General features: G+C 44.6%; 2 protein-coding genes across 2 annotated transcripts; both read left to right on the top strand.

The window, feature by feature from the left end:
* Positions 1-811: 811 nt before the first annotated feature.
* Positions 812-4,488, top strand: LOC110718630 (LEAF RUST 10 DISEASE-RESISTANCE LOCUS RECEPTOR-LIKE PROTEIN KINASE-like 1.2). The gene is made up of 4 exons (XM_021897511.1): positions 812-1,875; positions 2,197-2,229; positions 2,348-2,578; positions 2,669-4,488. The coding sequence occupies exons 1-4, from the start codon at positions 1,080-1,082 to the stop codon at positions 3,760-3,762; spliced, it is 2,154 nt and encodes a 717-aa protein (XP_021753203.1). The 5' UTR covers positions 812-1,079; the 3' UTR covers positions 3,763-4,488.
* Positions 4,488-24,934, top strand: LOC110718632 (putative pentatricopeptide repeat-containing protein At3g47840). The gene is given in 3 exon segments (XM_021897513.1): positions 4,488-4,785; positions 4,787-5,344; positions 23,663-24,934. Coding segments are annotated over 3 exon segments (2,118 nt in total). The 5' UTR covers positions 4,488-4,497.
* Positions 24,935-26,841: the final 1,907 nt, after the last annotated feature.

Genomic DNA, 26,841 nt, shown 5'->3' with positions numbered 1-26,841 from the left:
TTTTTTTGGTGTCAGAGAGCTACAGGCCTATAAGGGTATGTGATGAGAATCGATCCTAGATCTCTTAAAATTGAGAGGGAAACTCTAATCCCTTGAGCTATCCCTCACTCATATAATATAAGTAGTAATAGTTTTGTTGTTCTTTAACACATTAATTTCACTGTCGAACAGTGTATTAAATTATAATTATGAAGAAACACTACTGTGTCGGAACCAAAGCAAAATGGGAGAAAAAACAGTAGAAAATCCCATTGACAGGTCATATAATGGATTAGTTGGAAAATTCAAGACATCAAAATCAAGTCGAACCAATTTATGGGGTGAAGTGGCGTGAGAAAAAGGCTATATTAGTTCTATTAATAGTCAATATTTATCTGGAAGTTTAAGGGAACTCGAAGCACATAATATTCTATCCTATAATCTATAATAATAATAATACTCTGTTTATTTCATATTATTTGTGACATAAAATATCAATGCACAAAGTATTTGTTAAAACATCAACGCATATTTACTTCTCAATATAAAATTTTAATATAAATTGTATGATCAATTACTTCTACTCTATAATAACTTAATATGAAATGGAGGGATCCAAGGGAGTGACTAGTCGCATAATTATACTTAGACATTATTCAACTATATCATATCTTTAATTACGATAATTATAAAAACTCGGACAATTATTTTGGAACGGTTGGAATACTCTTATAAGTTCCCACTTGGACCAGTTTGGTCCCATCCTTTTCTTCTTTGCTGCTAGTTTCCATAATTGACAAGTAATCATACTCGTCCTATATATATTCTACAATGTGAAAATAGGACCTTTAAGGTACATAAGTTTGGCACCATCTCAAGTCTGGCTTGAAGTTGAAAGACCAAGTCCTAATTCGATCTAGCCTAGCTTGTCCACTCCTGTGAGCCTCTGCGAATGGTTTTGTGCTTTTGTTCCTTTCTTTGTGTTCAGTTCCTATTTACCATCCTATATATGGCATATGCGTGCAACATTTCATGATAAATAATAAAGCCATGAATTTCTGTATGTAAAGTGTATACTACAATTTGCCATTTTTAAGTCCATGAAACACATTTCCATTAGAAATATGGCTTCCTGCTGTTTCTTTCTAGCCTTCTGCTTCTTAGCCATTCCACTGTCAAATGGTAAGAATACAAGCTATGACGCGTGCTCTAAACTATACTCATGCGGGAAGATCCAAAATATAGGGTATCCGTTCTGGGGAGGTGATAGGCCCCGGTTCTGTGGGATGCCGGACTTCGGGCTCACTTGTAATGTGACTAATCAGTACACTACTATGAACTTTTTTAAATTCGCATACTATGTATTAAGAGTGCTTGGCATTGATGCATCTTCCCACACCATGACTGTTTCTCCAAGTGTCCTGTTTGAACATTGTTATTTGCGAGATACAAGTCAAATAGCCTTGCTTCCCACTTTGAAGCCCGACGCCAGTTATACGAATATAAGTTTATCCTATGGTTGTGCCAATATTGATGTCTCTCGATATCACAGCAAGTCTTTTAACTGCTCCAATGATGATGGTTCAAAAGGTCTTGCTTATTGGTTTAATGAATCATCACACAACAGTAGGATAGGTAAGCCGTTTCCATGCAGTAACACTGTCAAGTTTCTGGTGGATAAGAGTGCGTTAGATGAACTCAAAAGCACAAAAGCCTCACTTCTGAATATCTTAAAGAAGGTGCAAATTAAGACGAAATACTTGGTGAGCTTCACAGCTTGTTCCAAGTGCGAAGAGTCTGGTGGCAGATGCGGATCATCAAAAAATCTATCTGAGGATAAGTTTGTGTGTTATTGCCGAGATGGACATCATCAGTCACTCGTGTGTCCGAAATCAGGTACTTCGTATTTAAGTATAATAGTCCTCTTGAAAACACATCCCCTACCCTGAATTTTTATCATTTTGTATTTCAAGTATATTAGTCCTCTCTTGAAAAAACATCCCCTGCCCTGAATATTAATCATCGCGGTTTATTTATAAATCTTTGCATTAATCTGCCAGGGCTTCGTATTTATCATTATTAAAGCTTGTGATAGAATATAAAAACCAATTTCAGGGCTTCAACCATAAGCACTGTTCTCTCCTGAGTTCCTTTGGTCTGTTTTAACGGCAATAAGCATATATATGTAGCAAAACTGACCATTCTTTATCGTTGCAGTAAAGTTAAAGTTGGGACAGATTCTGGGACTAGGTAATTATCATTTTCTTATTTATCCAAGTCCATCTTGTTGAATTACTTGCATTACATTTTAAGAATTTAATTAAATTGGCCTGCAAATTATTTCTCACATGACCTTGATTGATATCAGGCATTGGAGGAGCTTTGCTTGTGTTGATAGCAATCATAGGTTTCTGGCACCGTAAGAAGCTCAAATGTGTAACTCAGAGTGATTCCCTTGACTGTAGTGCATCAGAACTTGAAAAGGGAAGCATATACTTTGGTGTATCACTCTTCTCTTACAGTGAGCTTGTAGAAGCCACTGCTAATTTTGATCATTCTAAAGAACTTGGCCGCGGTGGCTTTGGAATAGTTTATTATGGTAAGCTTGACCTTGCATAAATCTCTTCAATTCTAAACAAGACATCTCCATACTCTAATTAATCAACTGATCAAAAGTTTTGCATTTTAGGGAAACTAAAAGATGGGAGGGAAGTTGCTGTTAAACGTCTTTATGAGAAGAGCTACAGAAGGCAGGAGCAGTTTATGAACGAAATTCAAATACTGACCCTTTTGAGACACCAAAACCTTGTGTCACTCTATGGCTGCACTTCCCTGCATTGCAGAGAACTACTACTTGTTTACGAGTATGTGAAAAATGGCACCGTAGCTGATCACCTGTATGGTAGTAACACAAAATCAGGATATCTTCCATGGCCTGTTCGGCTGAGAATTGGAATAGAAACAGCCGCTGCGCTCTCTTACCTCCATGCTTCTGATATCATACACCGTGATGTCAAAACTAACAACATTCTCCTTGACTGCAACTTCAGTGTCAAAGTTGCTGATTTTGGGCTTTGTAGAGACTTCCCAACCGATGTAACTCATGTGTCAACAGCTCCACAGGGGACTCCTGGGTATCTAGACCCTGAGTATCACCAGTGTTATAAGCTGACAGATAAAAGTGATGTTTACAGCTTTGGAGTAGTCCTCATTGAGCTCATTTCCTCTTTGTCTGCAATAGACATGGATAGGCCTACACATGAGATAAACTTGTTCAACTATGCAATGAACAGGATTCAACGTTGTGCATTTGATGAGTTAGTGGATCCACAACTTGGGTTCGCGCTAGATTTCAAGGTTAGGAGAATGACTGTATCGGTGGCAGAGCTTGCGTTCCAGTGCCTGCAACATGACAAGGAACTCAGGCCGTCAATGGACGAGGTTTTAGAGGTTCTCAAGAGCATTGAAGGCACTGATTATGAAGCACTGCAGGCAGAAGAAATGGCGAAAAATGTTGGGTTCGTGGATGATGAAGCATTGCTAGCTGAAGAGATGGCTGATATTGCTAATGTAGAAGTTTATGATGTGTCGAAGGCGGAAGGGAAGGCTAAGAATGCTGCGGTAGAGGTGCTGAAAATGCATACTAGTGATCCACGACCTTCAGCCGTAGAGGATGATCATGCACAGCTGTTGAATAATTATCATCGGCCATATTCTTCTTCCCCGATTTCTGTGATGGTTAAATGGGTTGGTAGTTCCACTACATCTAGCTCCAGCAAGTAAGCTCAACAGTTTGTTTCCTTTCCTCTGAATACATCAAGCAACTATTGTGATGGTTGTAAATTGATGGAATTGTTTCTATGCAACTCTGGTAGTCTGGTAGACTATATACATACAAGTTTTGATTAGCAGGGAATGTTGTACAAATCGAGCTTATTTTGTTTCAGTTTTACTTGAATTACATAGAATTTGATTCAATTTCAAGTTATATTCTCTTACATACGTATTGTTCCCCCCATCTTCAAATAAAAGTCTCATTACTTAAAACTATAACAATCTCATATCACTTTTATTTATTTGTTTTTATTCATTTCTAATTAGTTAATCTATACCATTTTTTTTTCCTTTTTATATTCACCTTTAATCAACCAAACTCCACTATCTTATTTTTATATTTACGTAGTACTTTTAATCGACTAAACTCCATATTCGAGTTAGACCTCATATAACCTCAAACAAAACACATCATCACATATATCAGTCACATACGAGGAATATCTTGTTTGAGGTCGGTTTGAGTCGGGTTGATTCACACAATAGTCCATTCAGGTCCGTATAATATGCATTTCCAGCTCCATCAGTTTGCAAAAGAAACTACGAAAAGACAAGGCCTGAAATATAACCAAAAGTCCAGTCTCACTCTCTTCCTTCACACTCTCTCTGCCGCCGTCGCTCAGTCGTCCGGAACCACCGTCCGGAGCCGGAGATTGTAGTTTATTTGTCTTCAAAGTGGGTTCTATGATTATGTGTACAAGAACCCATTTCAGGGGATATTTTACAAGAATAGCCAATTCTACTGCTGATTTGCTCGAATCTCCAGTTATAAAAACGCAAATTAATCCATCATTACAATCGAAGAAGTTTCCAGATGTGTTAGAATGTAATTTCCAGATAAAAGAATTAGTGAAAACTGGTCGTTTGGAAGATGCACGCAAACTGTTCGACGAAATGCCGCAAAGAGATGTGGTTTCTTGGACCAATGTGATATCTGGGTATGTCAATGCTTCGAACTATGACGAGGGTTTGAATTTTTTTTTCCAGAATGTGGGTTGACCCGTGTATTAGAATGGACCCCTTTGTACTTACTTTAGCTCTGAAAGCTTGTGGACTTAATAATAGTTTAACTAATGGGAGATTGTTGCATGGGGTTTGTGTTAAGAATGGTCTTGTTAATTCTGTGTTTGTGGGGAGTTCACTTCTGGACATGTATGCTAAGTCTGGCTATATTTCAGAGAGTTGTCGGGTTTTTGATGAGATGCCGGAGAAGAATGTGGTTTCATGGACTGCTATTATTACAGGACTGGTTAAGGCTGGTTATTGTAAGGAGGGGTTGCTGTATTTTTCTGAAATGTGGCGCTCCGGTTTACACTGTGATGCATATAGTTTTGCCATTGCATTGAAGGCTTGTGCTGATATATGTGATCTGGAACATGGCAAGGAACTCCATACACAGGCATTAAAGAAGGGTTTTGATTTAGGCTCTTATGTGGTGAATACTCTTGCTACAATGTACAATAAATGTGGGAAGTTGGATTATGGTATGTGCTTGTTTGAAAGAATGAGTATCCCTGATGTGGTTGGATGGACCTCATGATCCGGAATTAATCCATGATCCGGAACTCATACAAGCCAATGAACCTAACAATTCAAAAGGGCCAAACACACGTTCAAGGGTCCAAAAAGATCAAGTTCCTATTGTCCATGGGTTGTTCGTTCATGGGTCCAAGTTAGACAAAGTGCAACGCTTGGGCTTTGATGTTGCTTCGTCATTATACAAGTCATGCTTGACTTGGATAGATGACTAGGCGTAGAAGGTGTTTACTTGGATGCCTTGGATTCTTTCTTTGCTTTGGGGAAAGGATCTTCTTGGATACTTGCTGTTTAGGAGGCAGCCAAAGCAAGGGAATAAAGAGGAGGTTACGCTCGGTTTTGATAGGGCATTTAAGAGGGATGTTACACACCCTTTTGGATGCCACTCTTGGAGCTTAAAACTCCTTAGTTTTATTGCTTGTTATTACTAGTTAATTATATGTTTAATTTTCAGTTGCTAGGAGTAATTAGCTAAATTTATAGTTGTTGTAATAAGGCTGTAACAGTCAGCCGTTAAAATTCAGAACTCGGACGCAGCTGCAGCGAGTTCCTTCAGGAACTCACCTAAAGGAACTTCGGTAGTTACTAGTCTTTATCATGTAACGATTTTCCAAGGGAAACGTTACACAGGAGTGCTGAGTATCCCTGGTGACTTTTGAGTTCTTTGTTGGAGACTTTTAAAGTTCCTTTTTAATTATGTTAGTTAATGGTTAATTAATGTAACTAGCTACTTCCTTAGCCTATAAAAGGAAGTTTTATTCTAGGTTGTAATTCATTCATCTATCAAACATTTTAATGAAATACAACAATTCAAGATATTTTATGTCTTATTTGTTTTAAGCTTGTGGATTCAAGTTTAGCTTGAACTCGTGGATTCGAGTTTGTGAGTTTAATCCGGAGTGTTCGGGATTAGCTTGTCTATGGTTAGTAGAGTGAGTGTTCAACTCTAACCATACTTATCCTTGATTAGTACTGCGAGTGTTCCTTGCTAATCAACCCTCGAGTTCCTCGCTGTCAGGAACTTCGATCTTTCCTTACCCTGTTCCCACAGAAACACCTAGCCTAAACACATAACCCATCACCCCAAAACCTTAATCCATATCCGTTTCCGCATCAGTTGGTATCAGAGCTACGGTTTCAGCCAAGGTGTGACCATGACAGGTTCCAACCAGAACCAGAGTGAGTTCCTACGTGAAATGGAACAACGACTTATGAGTGCAATGCAAACCATGCAGGAGGGGCTGCGTGAGGAGATACGTGATGTACGCACTCAAATAAGTGTGATAGGTGATGCTACCAACCAACATAATTGCAGGTTGACCGAGTTGGAAGATGAAGAAACCACGCCCAAAAGTGGGTACAACCGGTTCCCTCCAGATAGGGAAGATAGAACCCTGAAACTAGACATTCCTGAATTTGATGGTTCTAGTGACCCGGAAGTTTTCAATGATTGAGTTCGAAGGATTGAGTCAATCTTTGAATACAAAGAATATGATGATGAGAAGTGTTGTAAACTAGCAACACTCAAGCTCACTAAGTTAGCTGGATTGTGGTATGAAAACCTCAAATCCAAGAGGAGACGTACTGGAAAAGAGAAAATTAGTTCTTGGGCAGTCTTGAAAAGAAAAATGATGCAACGTTGGATTCCTCGGGAATACGTGCAAGATCAATATGTCAAACTCACTCGCCTCAATCAAGGTGACTTGATTGTTGATGAATACGTGAAGGAGTTTGAAAGACTTAGTCTCTTGTGTGATTTGGAAGAAACGGAACCATTGAAGATGGCTCGTTTTACTAGAGGCCTTACGAAAGTCATAGCCAACAAAGTAGACCTCTTACCCTACACTACTTACGATGATGTGGTGAAGGCAGCTCGTAAGGTAGAGGCACAGCAGAAAGATAGTCAAGTAAAGAACACATCCCGTGTTCCTTACAAAGCTTACACGCCTAGAAACCGTTCCGACAAGGGGAAAGCTCCTATGTTCCCAAAGAAACCCGAAAACAAGGCAGATGATAGAGGGGAACGCACTTGTTTCAAGTGTGGATGGAAGGGACATATTGCAACCAATTGTCCTAAAAGGAACACCCTAGCCATTCATGAAGGTGGCTATGTGACGAATGAGGATGAAGAGAATAACAGTGAATGTGATGAATGTGCGCCTGAATAAAACGAAAATTCTTTTTGTGGTGTAGTAAGAAGGATCCTGTACACTGAACCAGTACAAGATATGCAACAACGGGAAAATCTGTTCAACACCCGTTGTAAGGTGAAAGATCGCATTTGTAGCATGATTATTGATAGTGGGTCATGTACGGATGTGGTTGCTTCCGAGTTGGTGAACAAACTCAAGCTTCCTACTAGAGATCATGCCAAGCCATACAAACTCAATTGGCTTGACAATGATTCCGGTGTACGTGTGAGAAAGCAAGCCTTAGTAGCTTTTGCCGTGGGAAATTTTTGTGATGAACGTTGGTGTGATGTGTTACTATGACGGCATGCCAAATACTCTTAGGCCGTCCATGGCAGTTTGATCGTAAGGCTATACACGATGGTGTAACAAATGTGTATACGGTCAAAACTAACGAAGGCAAGAAAATCAGGCTACTACCTTTACCCCCTAAGGTAGAGAAAGCTAGAGAAGAAAAGCCTAATTTCCTTATTACTATGGCCGAATTTGATGAATTATATGAGCAAGAAGGAATTGCTTTCATGTTGGTAGTGAAATCAAGTTCCAACGGCATGGAGGAAGGAACTTACCCTCCTGCCATACAGTCCCTGTTGAAGGAATTTCGGGACGTGTTCCCTGAGGAACTCCCTGATGAGTTACCACCCTTAAGAGGCATTGAACATGCCATTGATTTAGTACCAGGGGCGGCTTTGCCCAACAAGGCGGCTTATCGTTGCAATCCCGAGCAAGCAAAGGAATTGCAAAGACAAGTAGATGAGCTTGTGGCTAAGGGTTTCGTGCGTGAGTCCTTAAGTCCGTGTGCAGTTCCGGCATTATTGGTGCCAAAGAAGGAAGGAACTTGGAGAATGTGTATTGATAGTCGAGCCATCAACAATATCACTATCAAGTACAGATTTCCCATGCCTCGATTGCAAGACATGTTGGATGAATTGAGTGGTTCCAAGGTGTTTAGCAAGATTGATTTGCGAAGTGGCTATCACCAAATGAGAATTCGAGAAGGTGACGAGTGGAAGACTGCTTTCAAGACTAAGAAAGGGCTCTATGAATGGTTGGTCATGCCCTTTGGTTTGTGCAACGCTCCTAGCTCGTTCATGCGTCTAATGAATGAGGTATTACGACCCTTTTTGAATAACTTCATTGTTGTGTATTTAGATGATATTCTAGTATATAGCAAAGATGAAAATGAGCATGTAGGCCATCTTAGATTATTGTTTACTACTTTACGTAGACATAAATTGTATGGCAAATTAGAGAAGTGTGATTTCTTCTGTAATAGTATTACTTTCCTAGGCTATATTGTATCTAGTGAAGGTATACAGGTTGATCTCGACAAAGTGAAAGCCATTTCCACATGGGAGGTGCCACGGAGTCTCCATGAAGTCCGAAGCTTTCATGGGTTAGCCTCATTCTACAGAGTCTTCATCAAAAAAATTTCCACCATTACTGCTCCCTTGACTGAATTGCTTAAGGACAAGGTGTTCAAATGAACGAGTCTGCGCAAAGGGCCTTTGAAGAAATTAAAGCTAAACTATGTTCTGCTCCAGTATTGGCTTTGCCTGATTTTGATAAGTTGTTTGAGGTTGAATGTGATGCAAGTGGCGTGGGGATAGGTGTCGTTTTGGTGCAAGATAAAAGACCTATTTCCTATTTCAGTGAGAAGTTGAACGGTGCCAAGTTGAACTATTCTACCTATGATCGGGAGTTCTATGCCATAGTACGTGCTCTTGATCATTGGTCCCATTATTTGAGGCCAAAACCGTTCGTCCTCCATTCGGATCATGAGGCCTTAAAATTTATCAATGGCCAACAAAAACTTAATTCACGCCATGCTAAGTGGGTTGAGTTTTTACAGTCATTCACTTTCAGTTCCAAGTACAAAGAAGGAAAGAAGAATGTTGTTGCCGATGCTCTGTCAAGAAGAAGCTTTTTATTGTCCATAGCTTAAACACAGATTTTGGGTTTTGAACAATTGAAAAGTTTATATGCTGATGATGATGATTTTTCTAACCTGTTTAACAATCCTTCTAAAGATTTTGTGATACAGGATGGATATTTGTTCAAAGGCAACAAGCTTTGCGTGCCTAGATGCGGGGTGCGTGAACTCTTGGTGCGTGAGGTCTATAGTGGCGGTTTGGCTGGTCACTTTGGTGTTCATAAGACGGTGGAGATCCTTCAAGAACACTTCTATTGGCCTCACATGACTAGAGACGTGAGCCATGTGATAGAACGTTGTGCAACATGCCAAAGGTCCAAAAGTACTTTTCACAAAGGTCTTTACGTTCCTTTACCCGTCCCTAGTGTTCCATGGGAAGCTGTGAGCATGGATTTCGTGGTGGGTTTGCCTAGAACCCAAAGGAGCAATGATAGTATCATGGTAGTGGTGGACCGTTTCTCAAAAATGGCTCATTTCATTCCATGTCACAAGACCGATGATGCTTCGAAGGTGGCCGATTTGTATTTCAAAGAGGTGGTACGTTTACATGGCGTACCAAAGTCCATTGTTTCGGACCGTGACACTAAGTTCCTTAGCCATTTCTGGAGAATGTTGTGGAAACTTGTGGGAACTAAACTCTTGTTTAGTACTTCACACCATCCTCAAACGGATGGGCAAACCGAAGTTACAAATCGAACCATGGGTGTACTTTTGCGAGGACTTGTGAGCAAGACACAGAAAGATTGGGACTTGAAGCTAGCTCATGCTGAGTTCGCTTACAATAGGACTCCTTCTTACACTACGGGCCAAAGTCCATTTGAGATAGTCTATGGTCTAAATCCGATGTTACCATTGGAACTCATTCCTTTACCTAAGTCCGAACTAGTCCATGGTGATGCTAAGAAACGTTGGGAGGCATTTCAACAAACTTGCAAGCAAGTTCGTGATAGGATTGAGGTTATGAACGAAAAATACAAGGCCAAAGCCAACAAGAACCGTTCTCAACCACGGTTCAATGTAGGTGACTTGGTTTGGTTACACCTTCGAAAGGAACGCTTCCCTAACCTACGCAAAAACAAATTAATTCCTAGGTCGGATGGTCCTTTTCGTGTGCTACAAAAGGTTGGTGAAAGTGCCTATAAAATTGAGCTACCTAGTGACTATGGTGATGTAAGCACAACTTTCAATGTGGGTGACCTTGCTCCGTAATTGGATGATGAAAGCTTGAGGGCAAGCTTCTTTGAGGAAGGGGGGAATGATCCGGAATTAATCCATGATCCGGAACTCATACAAGCCAATGAACCTAACAATTCAAAAGGGCCAAACACACGTTCAAGGGTCCAAAAAGATCAAGTTCCTATTGTCCATGGGTTGTTCGTTCATGGGTCCAAGTTAGACAAAGTGCAACTCTTGGGCTTTGATGTTGCTTCGTCATTATACAAGTCATGCTTGACTTGGATAGATGACTAGGCGTAGAAGGTGTTTACTTGGATGCCTTGGATTCTTTCTTTGCTTTGGGGAAAGGATCTTCTTGGATACTTGCTGTTTAGGAGGCAGCCAAAGCAAGGGAATAAAGAGGAGGTTACGCTCGGTTTTGATAGGGAATTTAAGAGGGATGTTACACACCCTTTTGGATGCCACTGTTGGAGCTTAAAACTCCTTAGTTTTATTGCTTGTTATTACTAGTTAATTATATGTTTAATTTTCAGTTGCTAGGAGTAATTAGCTAAATTTATAGTTGTTGTAATAAGGCTGTAACAGTCAGCCGTTACAAGGAAGAAGCTGGACGCAGCTGCAGCGAGTTCCTTCAGGAACTCACCTAAAGGAACTTCGGTAGTTACTAGTCTTTATCATGTAACGATTTTCCAAGGGAAACGTTACACAGGAGTGCTGAGTATCCCTGGTGACTTTTGAGTTCTTTGTTGGAGACTTTTAAAGTTCCTTTTTAATTATGTTAGTTAATGGTTAATTAATGTAACTAGCTACTTCCTTAGCCTATAAAAGGAAGTTTTATTATAGGTTGTGTTTCGGATGAAAACAATCGAATCTCGGAAGATCCTTTTATCTTGAGGGAACTTGGTCTCGGTCCGAACGACGCAGGAGCCGAGGGTTTCCTGCACAACAAATACACGTAAACTAGCCTCGGGGGGGACGCCGAGGAAGGCCCCTCCGATGCTTAAGTCAGTATATTAGAGAGAGAAAGCTCTGCAAGAGTTTAGTTGCTTGAGGCTTTATTGTCTTACCAAGAATTGACCAAATTGTTGGCTTTTATACCTTGGCTAATGAAGGAGGCGGATTGGGCCCGGAAGTCAGTTGGGCTGGGCCAAGCTGATTGGGCCGTTGACTGACCTTGACATGGCTTTGAGGATGTTGATTTTTGACTTTAGCACATTTGGAGAGTTGAACCTTAACCTTGGGCTTTTAATTGGATCATTCAGTGACCAGGCCCAATTGGACTAAATTGGACCCAAACAACTTGCCCCCCAGACCCGATTTGGAAGGATGACGGGTCGGGTTTGATCTAATCAGAAAAGGAGGGAAGTGAATGATTTGTTAATCCAAAAATGTGAATTTAAACCATAATTAACCCATGATTAATGAGATAACAACAGTTAATGTGGATAATTGCGGAAGTTGGACGGGTAGTGGGCGATTTAACTGCAAGGTCGTGTGTTTAACGGTTACTTAGTGGGGTGCTTGAGAGAAATTGAAACGCAGACTCCTTGAATTCCCATTTCTGGAGATATAAATAGAGGCGCGTCTTCTCTCCCCACTCATTCATCAACACAAACCCAGAATTCTCAAGAACGCTCAAGAGCCCGCATCAAAACTTCGCAAATTCCCCGAGCATTAAGCTTAGAAGCTGAGACTTGTCACTACCAATTCGTAAATCGGCGGCTTTTGCTTCAGATCAAGGTAAATTCCTTTGATTTTATTTCATCTTTCTTCGACTTTGCACTCTTTCCCCTTTTTCGACTTTTTCCTTCGAAATTCGTCAATGGTGAGGGGAGTTAGAGGTGGAGCCCGTGCTCCAAGAAGAGCAAGGCTAATCCCCGATCCCAGGGACAGGATTGGGACCTGGAATGGACGAAGGACAGAGTCTGACCCTGCTGAAGGGGTTAGGGCGACTCCCATTTCTTCGGCTCCTCCTCAGAGAACGGATGAGCCGAGTGCTTCTGGACGGGACGATGAAATTCCCGCTGTCCTTTGGGATATCCTCCCTGGGTTTTCAGAGTGGGAGAATGCCGAAGTCGCTTCGGCCATGATAAAGAACCGCCCCTACTCATGGTGGGTAGAGAACGCCGATCAATATCGATTTGCCGAGCAAATTGAGTTGCACTACGACATTTTTGAAGCTGATGGATATTGGTGCCGAATGCCCTCAGCATCCGATAGAATCCATCGTCCACCCCCGGGGTATGTGGGGGTGTACACGAGACAGCTTCAGTATGGGCTGAGGTTCCCTTTGGACGCATTCGTCCGAGACTTGCTGATCCATTACAACATTTCCCTGTGCCAGCTGACCCCCACCAGCATCCGAAGGGTAATGACGTACTTATGGGTCTGCAAATTCTTCAGGTACGTGCCGAACCTGCATTGCTTCAAAAGGCTCCATCGGCTAGTGCCAAACATTCAAAGTGGGCACGGATGCCATGGCTCTGGGTGGTATCGGATTGAGTCTCGGCCCCCGTTCCTAACCATGTGGCCGAACGACTCTTCAGACAAGGACTGGAGAGGTCAATGGATTTGGGTTAGGGCACCCACGGAGCCGAGCCACCCTTACGTTTTCAGCGCTCCCCGGTATCTTGCCGAGCCGGATCCTGATATGGGAAGTTTAGGTCCTCCCGAAGATAGCGGGCCAGACCCGAACCTTAATCAGCAGAACATCTTCGGCAAGCTGCCGAACCGGGGAGGCAGCGGCCGAATGCAGCATATCCCGGAGACTTGGCTCCCCGATACGCACTATGTTTTCCAAGAGAATATGCTGGCAGCTGTCGGCCTCAGCCGAAAGTTTAGGGATGGTAATCTTCTTCGGCTGGGGCCGAGGCCTTTTAATTATCTCTTTTCTTCTTTCATTTTGCTTTCTTGTGATGTGCCGAACTAACTGAATTGACTTCTCCCCTTTTCTTTTTCAGAACGGGACGAGACCAACGTCGGCATTGATTACGCTCGCCTTGGCGTCAACCGAGAACGAGTCGTAACTGATCGGGCTCCCCCTATCACTGAACCAAGGCGCCGAGAGGTTCACCTAGACTCTTCCCACTTCCAAATTGAGGCTGTTGCTCTGTATCAGAGGCAGAAGCCTTGGTGGAAGAAGAGGGATCCCTTGTTTCAGCTGCTGGAAGAAGAAGCTGAAGCTGCCCGTACAGCCGAAGAGGTTGCACGGGTTATTGAAGCTTGTGAAGGTGGAGAAGGGTCCTCCAGAGTTGCTGAAGAAGCTGCGGCTAGGGCAGCTGAAGAAGACGAGGCTTTGCTGAAGACCTCGGTGAGCCTTTAGACTTAACTTTGTCTTTCTTCTTTTTTTTTTTTTTTACTCACACTCTTCTTCCCCCCTGTCTGTTACAGTCTGAAGAGAGTAACAGACACAGAGAAGGCAAAGCTCCTGTTCGTCCCGAAGATCAAATACAAGAGTCTTCAGACTCAGATATGGACGAGCAGCCGCTTCAGAAGAGGCGCCGAAGAATGGCCATCATCGGCCCGCATGACTTTCAGCGGAGGCCGATGACCATCGGCGTTGAAATAAGGGAACCCGAGGAAGGCAATGGATCGCCGAGGGTTCCCCGGCCACCGCCTCAATCACCCCCAAGGGCCTCTCCGCCACCCCCCGAGATGGAGGTGGATCAGAGAACTCCCAAACCTAAGGGAGAGGTTCTGGAAGAAGCTCGAGAGAGTGCCGCCGAGGACAAGGATGGAGACGCCGTGATGCCCAGTGCTGAGGGTTTCACGGCGGACATTGCCAGAGAGGTTGGGGCCTTCGTCCTCACACCTGAAGAAGAAGAGGTCACAATAATTGACTCTTCTGAGAAGGAGGAGGACGTTGAGCCACCCAAAGCTAAAGAGGCTCCATCGTCATCCTTCCCTTCCTTCCAGACGCTGCAGTCTGGAGAAATGGGTTTCTCGGCCCCCCGAATTCCAGTCCCAGACCACATCTGGGACCTCATATGGGGTCAGAACCGAGAAGGTGCTGCAGCCTACTTCGGCGATTTTGCTGGCCTGTCCGAAGTAGATAGGGCAAGGATTTGGTCGCTGAAGGCCACTGCTGGGATGGGCGAATCCAGCAGATCAGTTCCTGACCCTGCCAGGTCCAACCAACTGCTGATGATGCAGGTAATTCTCCTTGCCTTGATTTCTTTCTGAACTCAACCTTTCAGCTATTATTTTTTACTTTTTTAACTTGTGCCCCTGTTTTCAGTTCGTGCACAATCAGACTCTCACTGTAGAGCTGATTGATACCCTACAAGATAGGGTAGACGCTGCTGTGCACGAAAGGAAGGTGGCTGAAGAGGAAGTTAAGCTTGCTAAGCTGAAGCAAGCAGCAGCTGAAGAGAAGCAGCAGGAGGTTGAGGAGTACGGTAAAAAAGCTGTCGAAGCTCTGAAAACCTTCTGTGATGCTATGGAGATGGAGGTTTTTCCCCCACTGATGGAAGGGGAAAAATTCCTCCAGGAGCATATGGGAGTGGACGTCTCCAAATTCAAGGCTGCTATTGAGAGCCGAATTCAAGAAGGAACTGCTGCACAAGCTGAAGTGCAGCAGCGTCTTGAGGCTCTTGAAGCCAGCCGAATGGCTGCTGAAGAGTTGCTCTTGGCCAAAGACGTCCAACTCTCAGAGGCTGCTGCTGCTGCTGAAGCTCAAAGAGCTAAATTCCAAGAGGCTGAGGATCAACTGCTGATCCAGAAAGTTGAAGTGGCCCAAGCTCAGACAAAGGCTTTCCAAATTCAGCAAGAGCTGAATGAGCTGAAGGGGTCCTCCTCCAAAGTCGCTGAACAGCTGAAGAAATCCAAGGAAGACTTGGAGGAGACCCAGAAGAAGCTGGCTGATGCTGAGGCTTTACTCAAAGTCCGTGTTTACACCCAAGAGGAATATGAGATGGGTTTCAGAAACGGATTCCGAGTATGCCGAAGACTCTGCCTTCATGCTGAGCCGAAGCTTGACTGGTCTAAATGTGCTGAATGGGTCCAAGATCCCGAAGACCCTCACATGAAGTATGCAACTCCAGCTGAAGCTGAAATTCTTAAGGCTGAGGAAGCCGAAGAGGAAGCTGAAAGACTGGAGTTGGAAGCTGAGCAGAGGGAAAGGGAGGCTCGGCAAAGTGCAAAGCCCGCCTCTTCTGCTGCTGGGGCTGAGGCCACCAGGGGACTCAACGCTGATCAGTCTGATCCTCCGGCTGAAGCATAGGAACTCGGGCAGTCGTCTTCAGAATCTTGCGGTTCATCATGTGCTTAACTTTAGACTTGCCGCTTTCTGAGTTTTTGCCTTTTGTTTTTTTTTTTTTGCTTCAGCTTGCCTTATCGTACAACAGCTTATTATATTTTTATTTTGCCTGTACGTATTTCGGCAGCTGTAATTCAACATTTTTATTTCAAAGAAGTTCACTTTCTCAGCTTTCTCGTGTATTATTTTTTTTCTTCGCTTTACCAGTCTTCGCACTTTACTGCTTTCTTTGAATGATCTTTCAAATATTTGCTAAGTGCAGAACTTCGGCTAGCGAGAATCATTTCTGCTGAGACTTCTTTTTGCCGTTTGTACTCGGATGTTTTCAACTTGTGAAAAAACTGACATAAGTATCAAACTTCGGCTGAGCTGAAGGGTATTAGATCAGTTGTGCCATTTCTCTATTTCCCTCTGCCCCCCCAGAAATCTGAAGATGCGGTCTTCTGAATTCTGGAATGGCTGATAATTTTTCTCGGCTAAGCCGAGGATCTTTGAACACTTTGCTTTATTTTCTACATCTGTTTTTAAAGTACTGATTTCCCACCTGAGAGTTTTCACTCTAGAGATGGTACTCTTGTGACACTTTCTTCAATTCATCCAAGGGAACAACTATCCGAAACACCATGCCGGGGCAGCAGTTTATCTGAAGTACGAGGCATCATCATGCAATACTTCAGAGTTGCAACTACCACCCGGAACTGATTCATCCGAAGTACAAGGCATCACTATGCAATACTTCGGGGCTTTATCAGTTCCTATTTTTTAGGCTATGTTTCGGATAAGTCTATGGCCTTTTTGCCCAAAGGAACAGCTTCTCCGAAGTACAAGGCATCACTATGCAATACTTCGGGCTTGTATCCTTTTTTGGCAGGTTTTACGGCTTGCCGAGGTACAAGGCATCATTATGCAATACCCCGGACAGCGCCGAATGAAACCTTGAATTTTTGAAAAACCGTAGAAAGCATAAAGACTTAAAGAATACACGCAATCTGAATGAATACTGGCTCGATGGCCTTTTTATAAACAAAATCAGTGTACTTACATAGATTGTACTATCCGAAGGATTTACACATAGTATTTTTTGAGCACATCGGCATTCCAATGGTTTTTCAGCTCGGTGCCATCCATTTGTTTGAGTCTGAAGGTACCGGGCTGAAGCTCTTGATAAATTTCATAAGGTCCCTCCCAAGATGCTGAGAGTTTGCCATGAATGCGACTTTTTTGAACAGCTGCAGCATTCCTCAAAACTAAATCCCCAACTCTGAGAGGTCGTTGATAGACTCTTCGGTTGTAGGACTTGCTCATTCTGAGCTTGTGTGCAGCCATCCTTTCTCGGGCTAGATCTCTAATCTCGTCAAGGAAGTCGAGGGACTCTTTCATGAGCTGCTCATTTTCCTCGGCTGAGAAGAGATTCACTCGTAGGCTTTCTGAGCCCACTTCCACTGGAAGCACTGCTTCGGATCCATACACCAGCTGAAAAGGTGAATGCCCCGTTGCCTCCTTCTCGGTTGTCCGGAGTGACCAGAGGGTTCCCGGAAGTTCCTCTACCCACTTGGACTTTTGATCCTCTACTCTTTTTCTGAGAGCGTTAAGGATCTGTTTATTTGCGGCTTCGGCTTGGCCATTACTCTGAGGGTGGCAAACCGCGGAGTAAGCCAATTTTATCCCGAATTGATCAGTGTATCGGCGCAAGGGCAGGTTGTCAAACTGTCTGCCGTGGTCGAACACAAAAATTTTTGGGATGCCGAACCGAGTTATTATGTTCTGCCAGATGAACTGTCTGACAGTTTGCTCAGATATGCTTGAAGCAGCTTCCGCTTCAATCCATTTGCTGAAATAGTCGATTCCGACTATCAGCCACTTTCTTTTGTATGGGGCCTCGGGAAAGGGTCCCAGAATATCCAACCCCCATTGTGCAAATGGAAGAGGATTAAGAATTGGCTGGAGATCTAGGCATGGCCGATGGATTACCGGTGCAAATTTTTGGCATTTCTCGCATTTTCTGACCATGTTCTTTGCATCCGAGATCATTGTAGGCCAAAAATACCCTGCCCTGAGAGCTTTGTGGGCTAAGGTTCTCCCTCCTATGTGGTTTCCGCAGATGCCGAGGTGAATCTCTCGGAGAATATAGTCGGCATCCGTTGGACCCACGCATTTCAATAATGGAGCGGAGAAGGATTTTCTGAGGAGTTGGCCGCCGAAGACGAGGAATCGTGAACTGATCCGCTTTATCTTGGAGGCCGAATTCCTATCCTCGGGGAGCTCGTCCCTGAGTTTATAAGCCAGGATGTCATCCATCCAGCTCGGCTCGAGTGCAGCGCAGCAGATTGATATTGCTTCGGCTACACTCTTTTCTCGGCGCACCTCCACATAGACAGAACGGCTTAACTCAGTCAGAGTTGAGCTTGCAAGTTTGGAGAGTGCGTCCGCTTGAGCATTTTGACCCCTTGGGATCAGCTCTACTTCGAAAGATCTCAGCTTCGCAATTGTCGATTTGATCCTTGTGAGGTAAGCTGCCATTGAAGGCTCTTTAGCCTCATACTCCCCCCGGATCTGATTGGCGACCAGCTGAGAATCTGTCTTGAGGTAGACATGCTCGGCTTCCAACGATATGCACAGGTCTAAGCCAGCAATGGCTGCTTCATATTCGGCCTCGTTGTTAGAGGCTTTGAATGAAAATTTTAGTGCATACTCGAAGGTTTTGCCTTCGGGAGAGGTAATGACGACCCCTGCCCCCGAACCGTTCACGGTGGAGGACCCATCCGTGAAGACGGTCCAGATTTTCCTCCTTGCATCCAGAGTCTCCTGATAGGAGTACTCGGCCAAGAAGTCTGCCAAGGCTTGCGCCTTGATGGCTGTTCTCGGCTGATAACCGATACTGAACTCGGTGAGCTCGAAAGCCCACTTTGCTAGTCTACCGGATTTTTCAACCTTGCCGAGGACTTTCTCTAACGGCTGATCAGTTAGAACCGCTATTTGATGAGAATCAAAATAGGGTCGCAACTTCCGAGCAGCCACCACCACTGCATAAGCCACTTTTTCTAACAATGGGTAGCGCGTCTCGGCATCCGTCAGGGTGTGGCTGACGAAATAGATCGGCTGTTGAACTTTTTCTTCTTCCCTTAGCAGCACCGCGCTTACCGTGGCTGGACTGACCGCCACGTATAAGTATAGGATGTCTCCTACGACTGGCCTTGCCAGTGTTGGGAGTTGAGCCAGGTGTTCACGGAGCTGCTGAAAGGCTGACTTTTGTTCGTCTCCCCATTCAATGCCTTTTGAATTTTGGAGCTTCAGCGCCTTGAAGAAAGGGAGCCCTTTGTCTGAGGCTCGTGAGATGAACCTGGACAAGGCAGCCATTCTCCCGGCTAGACGCTGAATATCCCTTTTTGTCTTCGGCTCGGGGAGGTCTAAAGCAGCTTGTACTTTGGCGGGGTTTGCATCAATCCCCCTCTTGCTGACCATGAAGCCGAGGAACTTGCCTGACTTCACGCCGAAGACACATTTCTTCGGATTCAGCTTCATTTTGTATTTTCTGAGGGTGGCGAAGGTTTCGGCTAGGTCCGTGACATGATCTTTTTCTTTTATGCTTTTGACGATTGAGTCGTCAACATAAACCTCCATGTTTCGGCCTTTTTGCTCGGCGAAAACCTGATCAACCAACCTCTGATATGTTGCCCCCGCATTTTTCAATCCGAAGGGCATCATTCTGTAATTGTACAACCCGGAACTTGTTATGAACGCTGTTTTAGCTCGGTCCTCGGGGTGCATGAAGATCTGATGGTATCCCGAGAATGCGTCCATGAAACTGAGCAGAGCATGCCCGCTTGTCGAGTCGACCAGTTGGTCGATCCTCGGCAGCGGATAGGAGTCCTTGGGACATGCCCTATTCAGGTCCGTGAAGTCAACGCACATCCTCCAGTTACCATTTGCCTTCTGAACCATTACAACATTGGCCAGCCACTCCGGATACTGACAGGGTTCAATGAACCCAGCATCTAGGAGCTTATCGACCTCAGCTGCGATGTTCTGGTTCTTTTCGGCGGAGTAGTTCCGCTTTTTCTGCTTAATGGGTCGACTGGAGGGGTCGACATTAAGCCTATGGGAGACGAAGTCCGGATCAATCCCGGGCATTTCTGCGGCTGAGAAGGCGAACACGTCTCCACTGGCCCGTAGGAGTTGGACGAGTGCCGCACGGGTGTTTGGCTCCAGTGACGACCCGATGCTAACACATCTGTTCGGATCTCCTACGGTCAGTTCTATTGACTCGGTCAGGTCATCCGTCTCCATGCTCTTAGAGTTGGATTCCTCGAATTCCGGCCTGCTATCAATATTAGCAGACTTTCCTGACCGCGGCTGGCCATCAGAGTCGTTCGGCTCTGAGGCGGAGTCAGCCTTTTGGCCCCCATCAGATTTCTCGTTGTCTGGGGCTTCATTAGCCGAAACGTCTGAGCCTCTCGGCTTTTTGGCGTTTCGGTCCCGGTGCTTTTCCTCCCCATCGCCACGGTCGCCTCGGCGAGACGTGGATGGCTTGAGGTGATTGCATCGGCGGGCTTCTTTTTGACTGCCCTTTATTTTCTCGGAGCGTCCCTCGTCTGAAACGTATATCATGATTTGATGATACGTGGAGACGACTCCTTGAATGCCGTGAATGAGGGGTCTCCCCATGATCACGTTGTATGCAGATGGAGCATCTACGACCAAAAATTCGGCCATGATATTCCTAGCTGCTCGGCCTTCGCCGATGGTGACAGGAAGTGTAATCTTCCCGTCAGGATACGAGGAAGAGCCGTTGAATCCAGACACCGGGTAGGGTGCGGGGGCCAGGTGCTCGGCTCCCATCCTCAGCTGGTCGAACGCTCCTCGGAAGAGGATGTTCGCCCCGCTACCGCCGTCGACGAGGGTCCGCCAGACGTTGCGGTTGGCGATGCCCAGAATGATTACTAGTGGGTCATCGTGGGGGTATACCACCCCCTCACAGTCTTCGGCTGTGAACAGGATGTTCGGCGCCGGTGACTGGGACTGCCGAAGCTCAGCCAGATGAATCTGATGGGTTAGACCCCTCAGTTGGCGTTTGGCTGTGCCTCGCGAGATTCCCCCGGAAATAACTAGGATGTCGAGGGACTCCTTGCCCTGAGGTCCCTTATCCTTCTTCCGAGCGAAGTTGAGGTCCTGCCGAGAATCTTTTTCAGCTTTTTTCTCCTCGCGCCTGTCCGCGAGGTATTGGCTCAGGTACCCCTTGCGGACCAGATCCTCAATCTGGTCCTTCAGCTGGACGCAGTCCTCGGTGCGATGTCCGGGTGAGTCATGGAACTCGCACCACTGGTCCTTTCCCCTCGTCTGATGCCAGGGAGGCAACGGACGAGGTTTTTTGAATCTCCCCTCGTCCTTCGTCGTGCTGAAAATCTTAGCACGGGGAAGGGAGAGTGGAGTGTATGAATCGTACCTTCCCGTGTAGGGAAAGTGTCTTTCCTTCTTCGGCTCGGCAGCAGAGGACGGTTCTGAGGCCTTAGCCTTCCCTTTCCTCTGCGCCGAGACTTCGGGCTGCTGCCCTTTCGGCTTGTCAATTCTCGGACGAGACTGAGACCTGGATCTGTTCCACTCCTCGGCTCGGATGAACCTATCCGATGCTTCCAAGGCTTCCTCCAGGGTCTGCGGGGGATGCATGACCATGAAGTCCAGGAACTTTCCAGCTTGGAGGCCGTTCCGTAGCGCGAACACGGCCAGGCCTTGATCCAGGCTTGTGATTCCGGATGACTCGTTGCTGAAGCGAGTCAGATAGTCGCGGAGGCTCTCGTCCTCCGCCTGCTGCAGACTCATTAGCTCTGCAGTGGTCTTCTCTCGGCGGTTGGCCGTAGAGAATTTGCTCTTGAACTTGTTGGAGAGGTCGTTCCAACCGGTTATGGAGCCTTCCTTGAGCCCTTTGGTGATCCAGGATTGGGCAACACCTTTGAGGGTCGTAGGAAAGTATTTACACCAGGTAGCCTCAGACCTCGGGTTCAGATACATGTGCCCCTCGTAAGAGGCAATGTGATCCTTAGGATCTGAGGTACCATCGTAAGTAATATGTGCCGGGATTTTGACCGTTGGCACATGCTCTTCCAGAATCCACTTCTGGAAGGGCGAGTTCGATGGAACCATGACCGCCTTCCCCTTGTACCCGGCCTCAGGGACCTCGCTCCCTCCTCTCTCAGAGGTGGAAGTGGTTTTCGTCCCCGGCTGAGACAAGGTTGGGTGGGGTCCGGTATCCTCTGGGAAGGTGAGGCGGCTATGCACACTCACCTCCCTCGAACCCAAGCGTTCGTGAACGCTTTGGCGGGCGAATTCCGGGTCCTTGGAGGGCCCCATGGAATTCTGAGCTTCGGAGTGGTCAGAGGGTTGAGGGTTCCTCCTCCTCTCCTTACTGGAGTTTCGGGTGTCCCCTCGCCACCTCTGGCCGAGCTCTCTATGTGGTGGAACTTGTCCACCATCATCCTGACCGATCCTCCTTTTCAGGTTTCTCGGCTGGTGATCATCAGGCATCTGGATTGGAGCCCCTTGAGCTTTAAGGAACTCCATGCAGATGGCCACTGCTCTGGCCACTTCCTCGGTGGAGGGTCCGGAGGGAGGAGTCTCCCGCGGATGTGACCTGGATTGCACGCTATGGCGTGGCGGGGAGTTCCTCGCACCTGAGCCACTCGGTCTCGGGGATGGCCCCGGCTGCCGAGTGTGGTGCGAGGTGTTCTCCTCCTGGAGGCTAGGACCTCTTGAGGCTTCCCTTTCCGGAGAAATGGGGGCCTCCGATTCGGAAGAGGCTTGCTCCGGGGAGGGATAAACCGGCTGGCGTTCCCTCACCGTAATCCGGCCTCCTCCCTTCTTAGCCTTCTTGGAACTCTTTCCACTCTTAGTCATGGCGACTGCCGGAGTGTTTGATGACTGACGCGAAATTTAGTAGCGTTCCCCACAGACGGCGCCAAATTGTTTCGGATGAAAACAATCGAATCTCGGAAGATCCTTTTATCTTGAGGGAACTTGGTCTCGGTCCGAACGACGCAGGAGCCGAGGGTTTCCTGCACAACAAATACACGTAAACTAGCCTCGGGGGGGACGCCGAGGAAGGCCCCTCCGATGCTTAAGTCAGTATATTAGAGAGAGAAAGCTCTGCAAGAGTTTAGTTGCTTGAGGCTTTATTGTCTTACCAAGAATTGACCAAATTGTTGGCTTTTATACCTTGGCTAATGAAGGAGGCGGATTGGGCCCGGAAGTCAGTTGGGCTGGGCCAAGCTGATTGGGCCGTTGACTGACCTTGACATGGCTTTGAGGATGTTGATTTTTGACTTTAGCACATTTGGAGAGTTGAACCTTAACCTTGGGCTTTTAATTGGATCATTCAGTGACCAGGCCCAATTGGACTAAATTGGACCCAAACAGGTTGTAATTCATTCATCTATCAAACATTTTAATGAAATACAACAATTCAAGATATTTTATGTCTTATTTGTTTTAAGCTTGTGGATTCAAGTTTAGCTTGAACTCGTGGATTCGAGTTTGTGAGTTTAATCCGGAGTGTTCGGGATTAGCTTGTCTATGGTTAGTAGAGTGAGTGTTCAACTCTAACCATACTTATCCTTGATTAGTACTGCGAGTGTTCCTTGCTAATCAACCCTCGAGTTCCTCGCTGTCAGGAACTTCGATCTTTCCTTACCCTGTTCCCACAGAAACACCTAGCCTAAACACATAACCCATCACCCCAAAACCTTAAACCATATCCGTTTCCGCATCACCTCACTCATTACTTCCTATGTTCAGATGGGTAAAGAAGAGGTTGCTGTTCAGCAGTTTAAGCGATTGAGAGATTCCGAGGTGAGGCCTAATGAATACACATTTGCTGCAGTTATTACTGCTTGTGCCCATCTTGGTAGAATTATCTGGGGTGAACAATTACATGCTCATGTCATGAGAGCTGGTTCCTTGGATGCTCTATCGGTTGCAAATTCAGTCATGACATTGTATTCAAGATGTGGGCAGTTAAAATCAGCATCTTTGGTTTTTGAATCTATGACTAGCAAAGATATTGTTTCATGGAGCAGCATAATTACAGGATATTCTCAAGCTGGATATGGCAAGGAAGCGTTTGATTATTTCTCATGGATGAGGAGGGAAGGGCCAAAACCTACAGAATTTGCTTTTGCTAGTATGCTGAGCGTCTCTGGTAGTATGGCAATACTTGAGCAAGGTAGACAAGTACATGCTCATATATTGAAAGTTGGATTAAAACATACATCTTTGATACAAAGTGCGCTGATTACTATGTATTCCAAATGTGGAAGCATAAAGGATGCCTCAGAGATATACAATGGAACGAGCAAGGATGATGTTGTGTCGTGGACTTCCATGGTAAATGGATTTGCTGAACATGGTGACAGTCTAGAAGCTTTAGATTTTTTCGATAAAATGCTGCAAGCTGGTTTGAGGCCAGATGCTGTGACATATATTGGAGTTCTTTCTGCTTGTAGCCATGCAGGACTTGTAGATCTGGGTTATTCCTATTTTAATTCTATGAGACAGAAGTTTCAGATTAGTCCCTCTAAAGAACATTATGGCTGCATGGTTGACCTCTTATGCAGAGCTGGAAGGCTAACAGAAGCTGAGAACATGATCAATACCATGTCATATGAAGTAGATGATGTTATCTGGTCAACCTTTCTGAGAGCATGTAAAATTCATGGTGATGTTGAGCGTGCCAGACATGCTGCCGAAAAGATTCTTGAGCACAATCCCAATTGCGCTGGGACACTTACTACCTTAGCTAACATTTACTCTGCAAAGGGAAGGTGGAGAGAGGCAGCGGATATCAGAAAGTTGATGAGATCTAAAGGGGTAGTAAAAGATGCTGGATCATCATGGATTAAGGTTAAAGACGAGGTTTCAACATTTGTTTCTGGGGATAAATCACATCCAGATGGTGATTATATTTACAATGTCCTGGATTTGCTGATATCTGGTGTAGATGTGCTTGAACAGGAGGATGATTCCCTTCTGCAAGCCACATAAATTTAAAAGGGACTTAATCTTGGTTTGAACACTTGAAAAATTCCAATTGAGAACATGAGATGCATGTTCTTGTAGACTTGCAGTCACTCTTGGGTCATAACAAGGTTCCTCGAGGCACAAGCACATCATAGTTGAATAATCCACTGTTAAATCAGGGGTCTGTGTGCGGGGAGTTGGATTGGAAGCAATTCTAATCATATTGTCTGGCCAAGAAAAAGATGTTTGGAAGATTTATGCCATTCCAGAACAGCACTGACAATTTTGGTAATAAAGTTTATTTTACTGCTTCGTGAAAATATATGATTTGTGATTCTCTGAAGCTGATATCCATCTTTTCTGCACTAGGATTTTCAGCCAGTTTCCAAGCATACCAGTAGAAGAGTTGGGACTCCTGAGTCCTGAAGAGGTGTGCAACCCATGCCCCTTCGCTTCCTCATTTTTCTTTGTCGACTTTTTTCTCTAATCTGTACTAACATGGAATGAAATTGATGATGAAGATGAAAAAAAGGATAAAAGCTGAATCTTGGACAAGCTTTCTAGATGTCAGGTTCTCTCATGCTGCAACAATAATTCAATTCAATTCCTTCCGTCATCACATTTTGTCCTAATCAGAAATTTGTTTATAAAACCCTCTGAGCAGATGCAACAATAATTTTGTCCTAATCTCTATGAGACCTTCTGTCCTAGTAATTTAGTTCTGGGATCATCAAACTAAAACCTTTTGGTATAATTTTGAATTCTTTTGATGAAATAAGGAAGTTAATTAGTCAATTGGGTTACATTTTTTTTTTTATCTTACTCTTATGAACTTGAGACTGAAATAAATGAGAAAAAAGCTTGCAAGTTTGGTTATGGGATCATCAAACTAAAACCTTACCTGTCTTATGTGGTCGGCAGTAGTGACATTTAGTGCTGTCATATGAGTTATCTACTTTCAATCATCATGATTACTCCGCATCAACTTTGCGTGCTCCTTTTCTTTTCTTTTTTCTTCTTTTTTTCTCAGGTCAGAATTGGAGTTATTGGAGGCTTTGGAACTGTATTATGATGCTATGCAGAACGGATCAGTTACTGAAGCTGTTTCTTTTCCTGAATTTGGTATCGCTTATATGTGTTATAGAAAGAGATCAGTTCTTTCGAATAAGGGGAAATACCATTTAATATACCGTAAATAATGTCGACTTGACCATCCCTGTATTCATTTTCATCGTTAAGGTTGCTTGACTTGCCCCCCTGTTAACCGATTGTACACAGTTGCGTCATTTTCAACATGTTTCAACACCATTATTTGCGAGAAAGCTTAAAGTAGACTTTCCTGACGAAATTCTGATTACTTTTATATTGCTGAAAGTGTCCTTCCTTCTGAATGCCGTCAAAGAGTTCAAATTACACCCACAAAAATCGGATCCAAAATTTCTGTGATCGCTATGTGCAGAAAAGCTAACCTTGAGCACAAAAGGTTGACAATTTATGAGCATTTGGAGCTTGTAGTCAACTTAGTCATCTACTCTTCATATGCTGCAGGAGCAAGGGCTAATTTTGACCACATTAGATACTGCTAATTTATCTTTAGTAGATGTACCTTGCTAATCTTGTAGCCTTTGCGCTCGTACGTGGACAACCTTTGAAATGGTTTGGGTCAATTGAATAAAAAGGCTATTTAAAACTTGAAACTAATGCATTTTGACTTCACTGCAGAAGAGTATACTATCATGTTGTTGAATTTGTATAATTCTGTACATGTTTCATTTGTTTGTTACCATGATTTTTATTATCACGCTTGGTAACTATTGTACTTCAGTACATTCATTATTGGATGCACCAATAGTATAGTACACATTTAAAGTTGTTATTAGTATTTTAAGTGGGTGTAAAGTGAGACAACTCGTGAGCTACTTGAACTCAAC

Source organism: Chenopodium quinoa, unplaced genomic scaffold, assembly GCF_001683475.1.
Source record: "Chenopodium quinoa cultivar QQ74 unplaced genomic scaffold, ASM168347v1, whole genome shotgun sequence".
In the NCBI taxonomy this organism is placed as follows: domain Eukaryota; kingdom Viridiplantae; phylum Streptophyta; class Magnoliopsida; order Caryophyllales; family Amaranthaceae; genus Chenopodium; species Chenopodium quinoa.
Note: the sequence above shows the minus strand (reverse complement) of the source record. Positions and strands in the feature narration are given on the sequence as shown.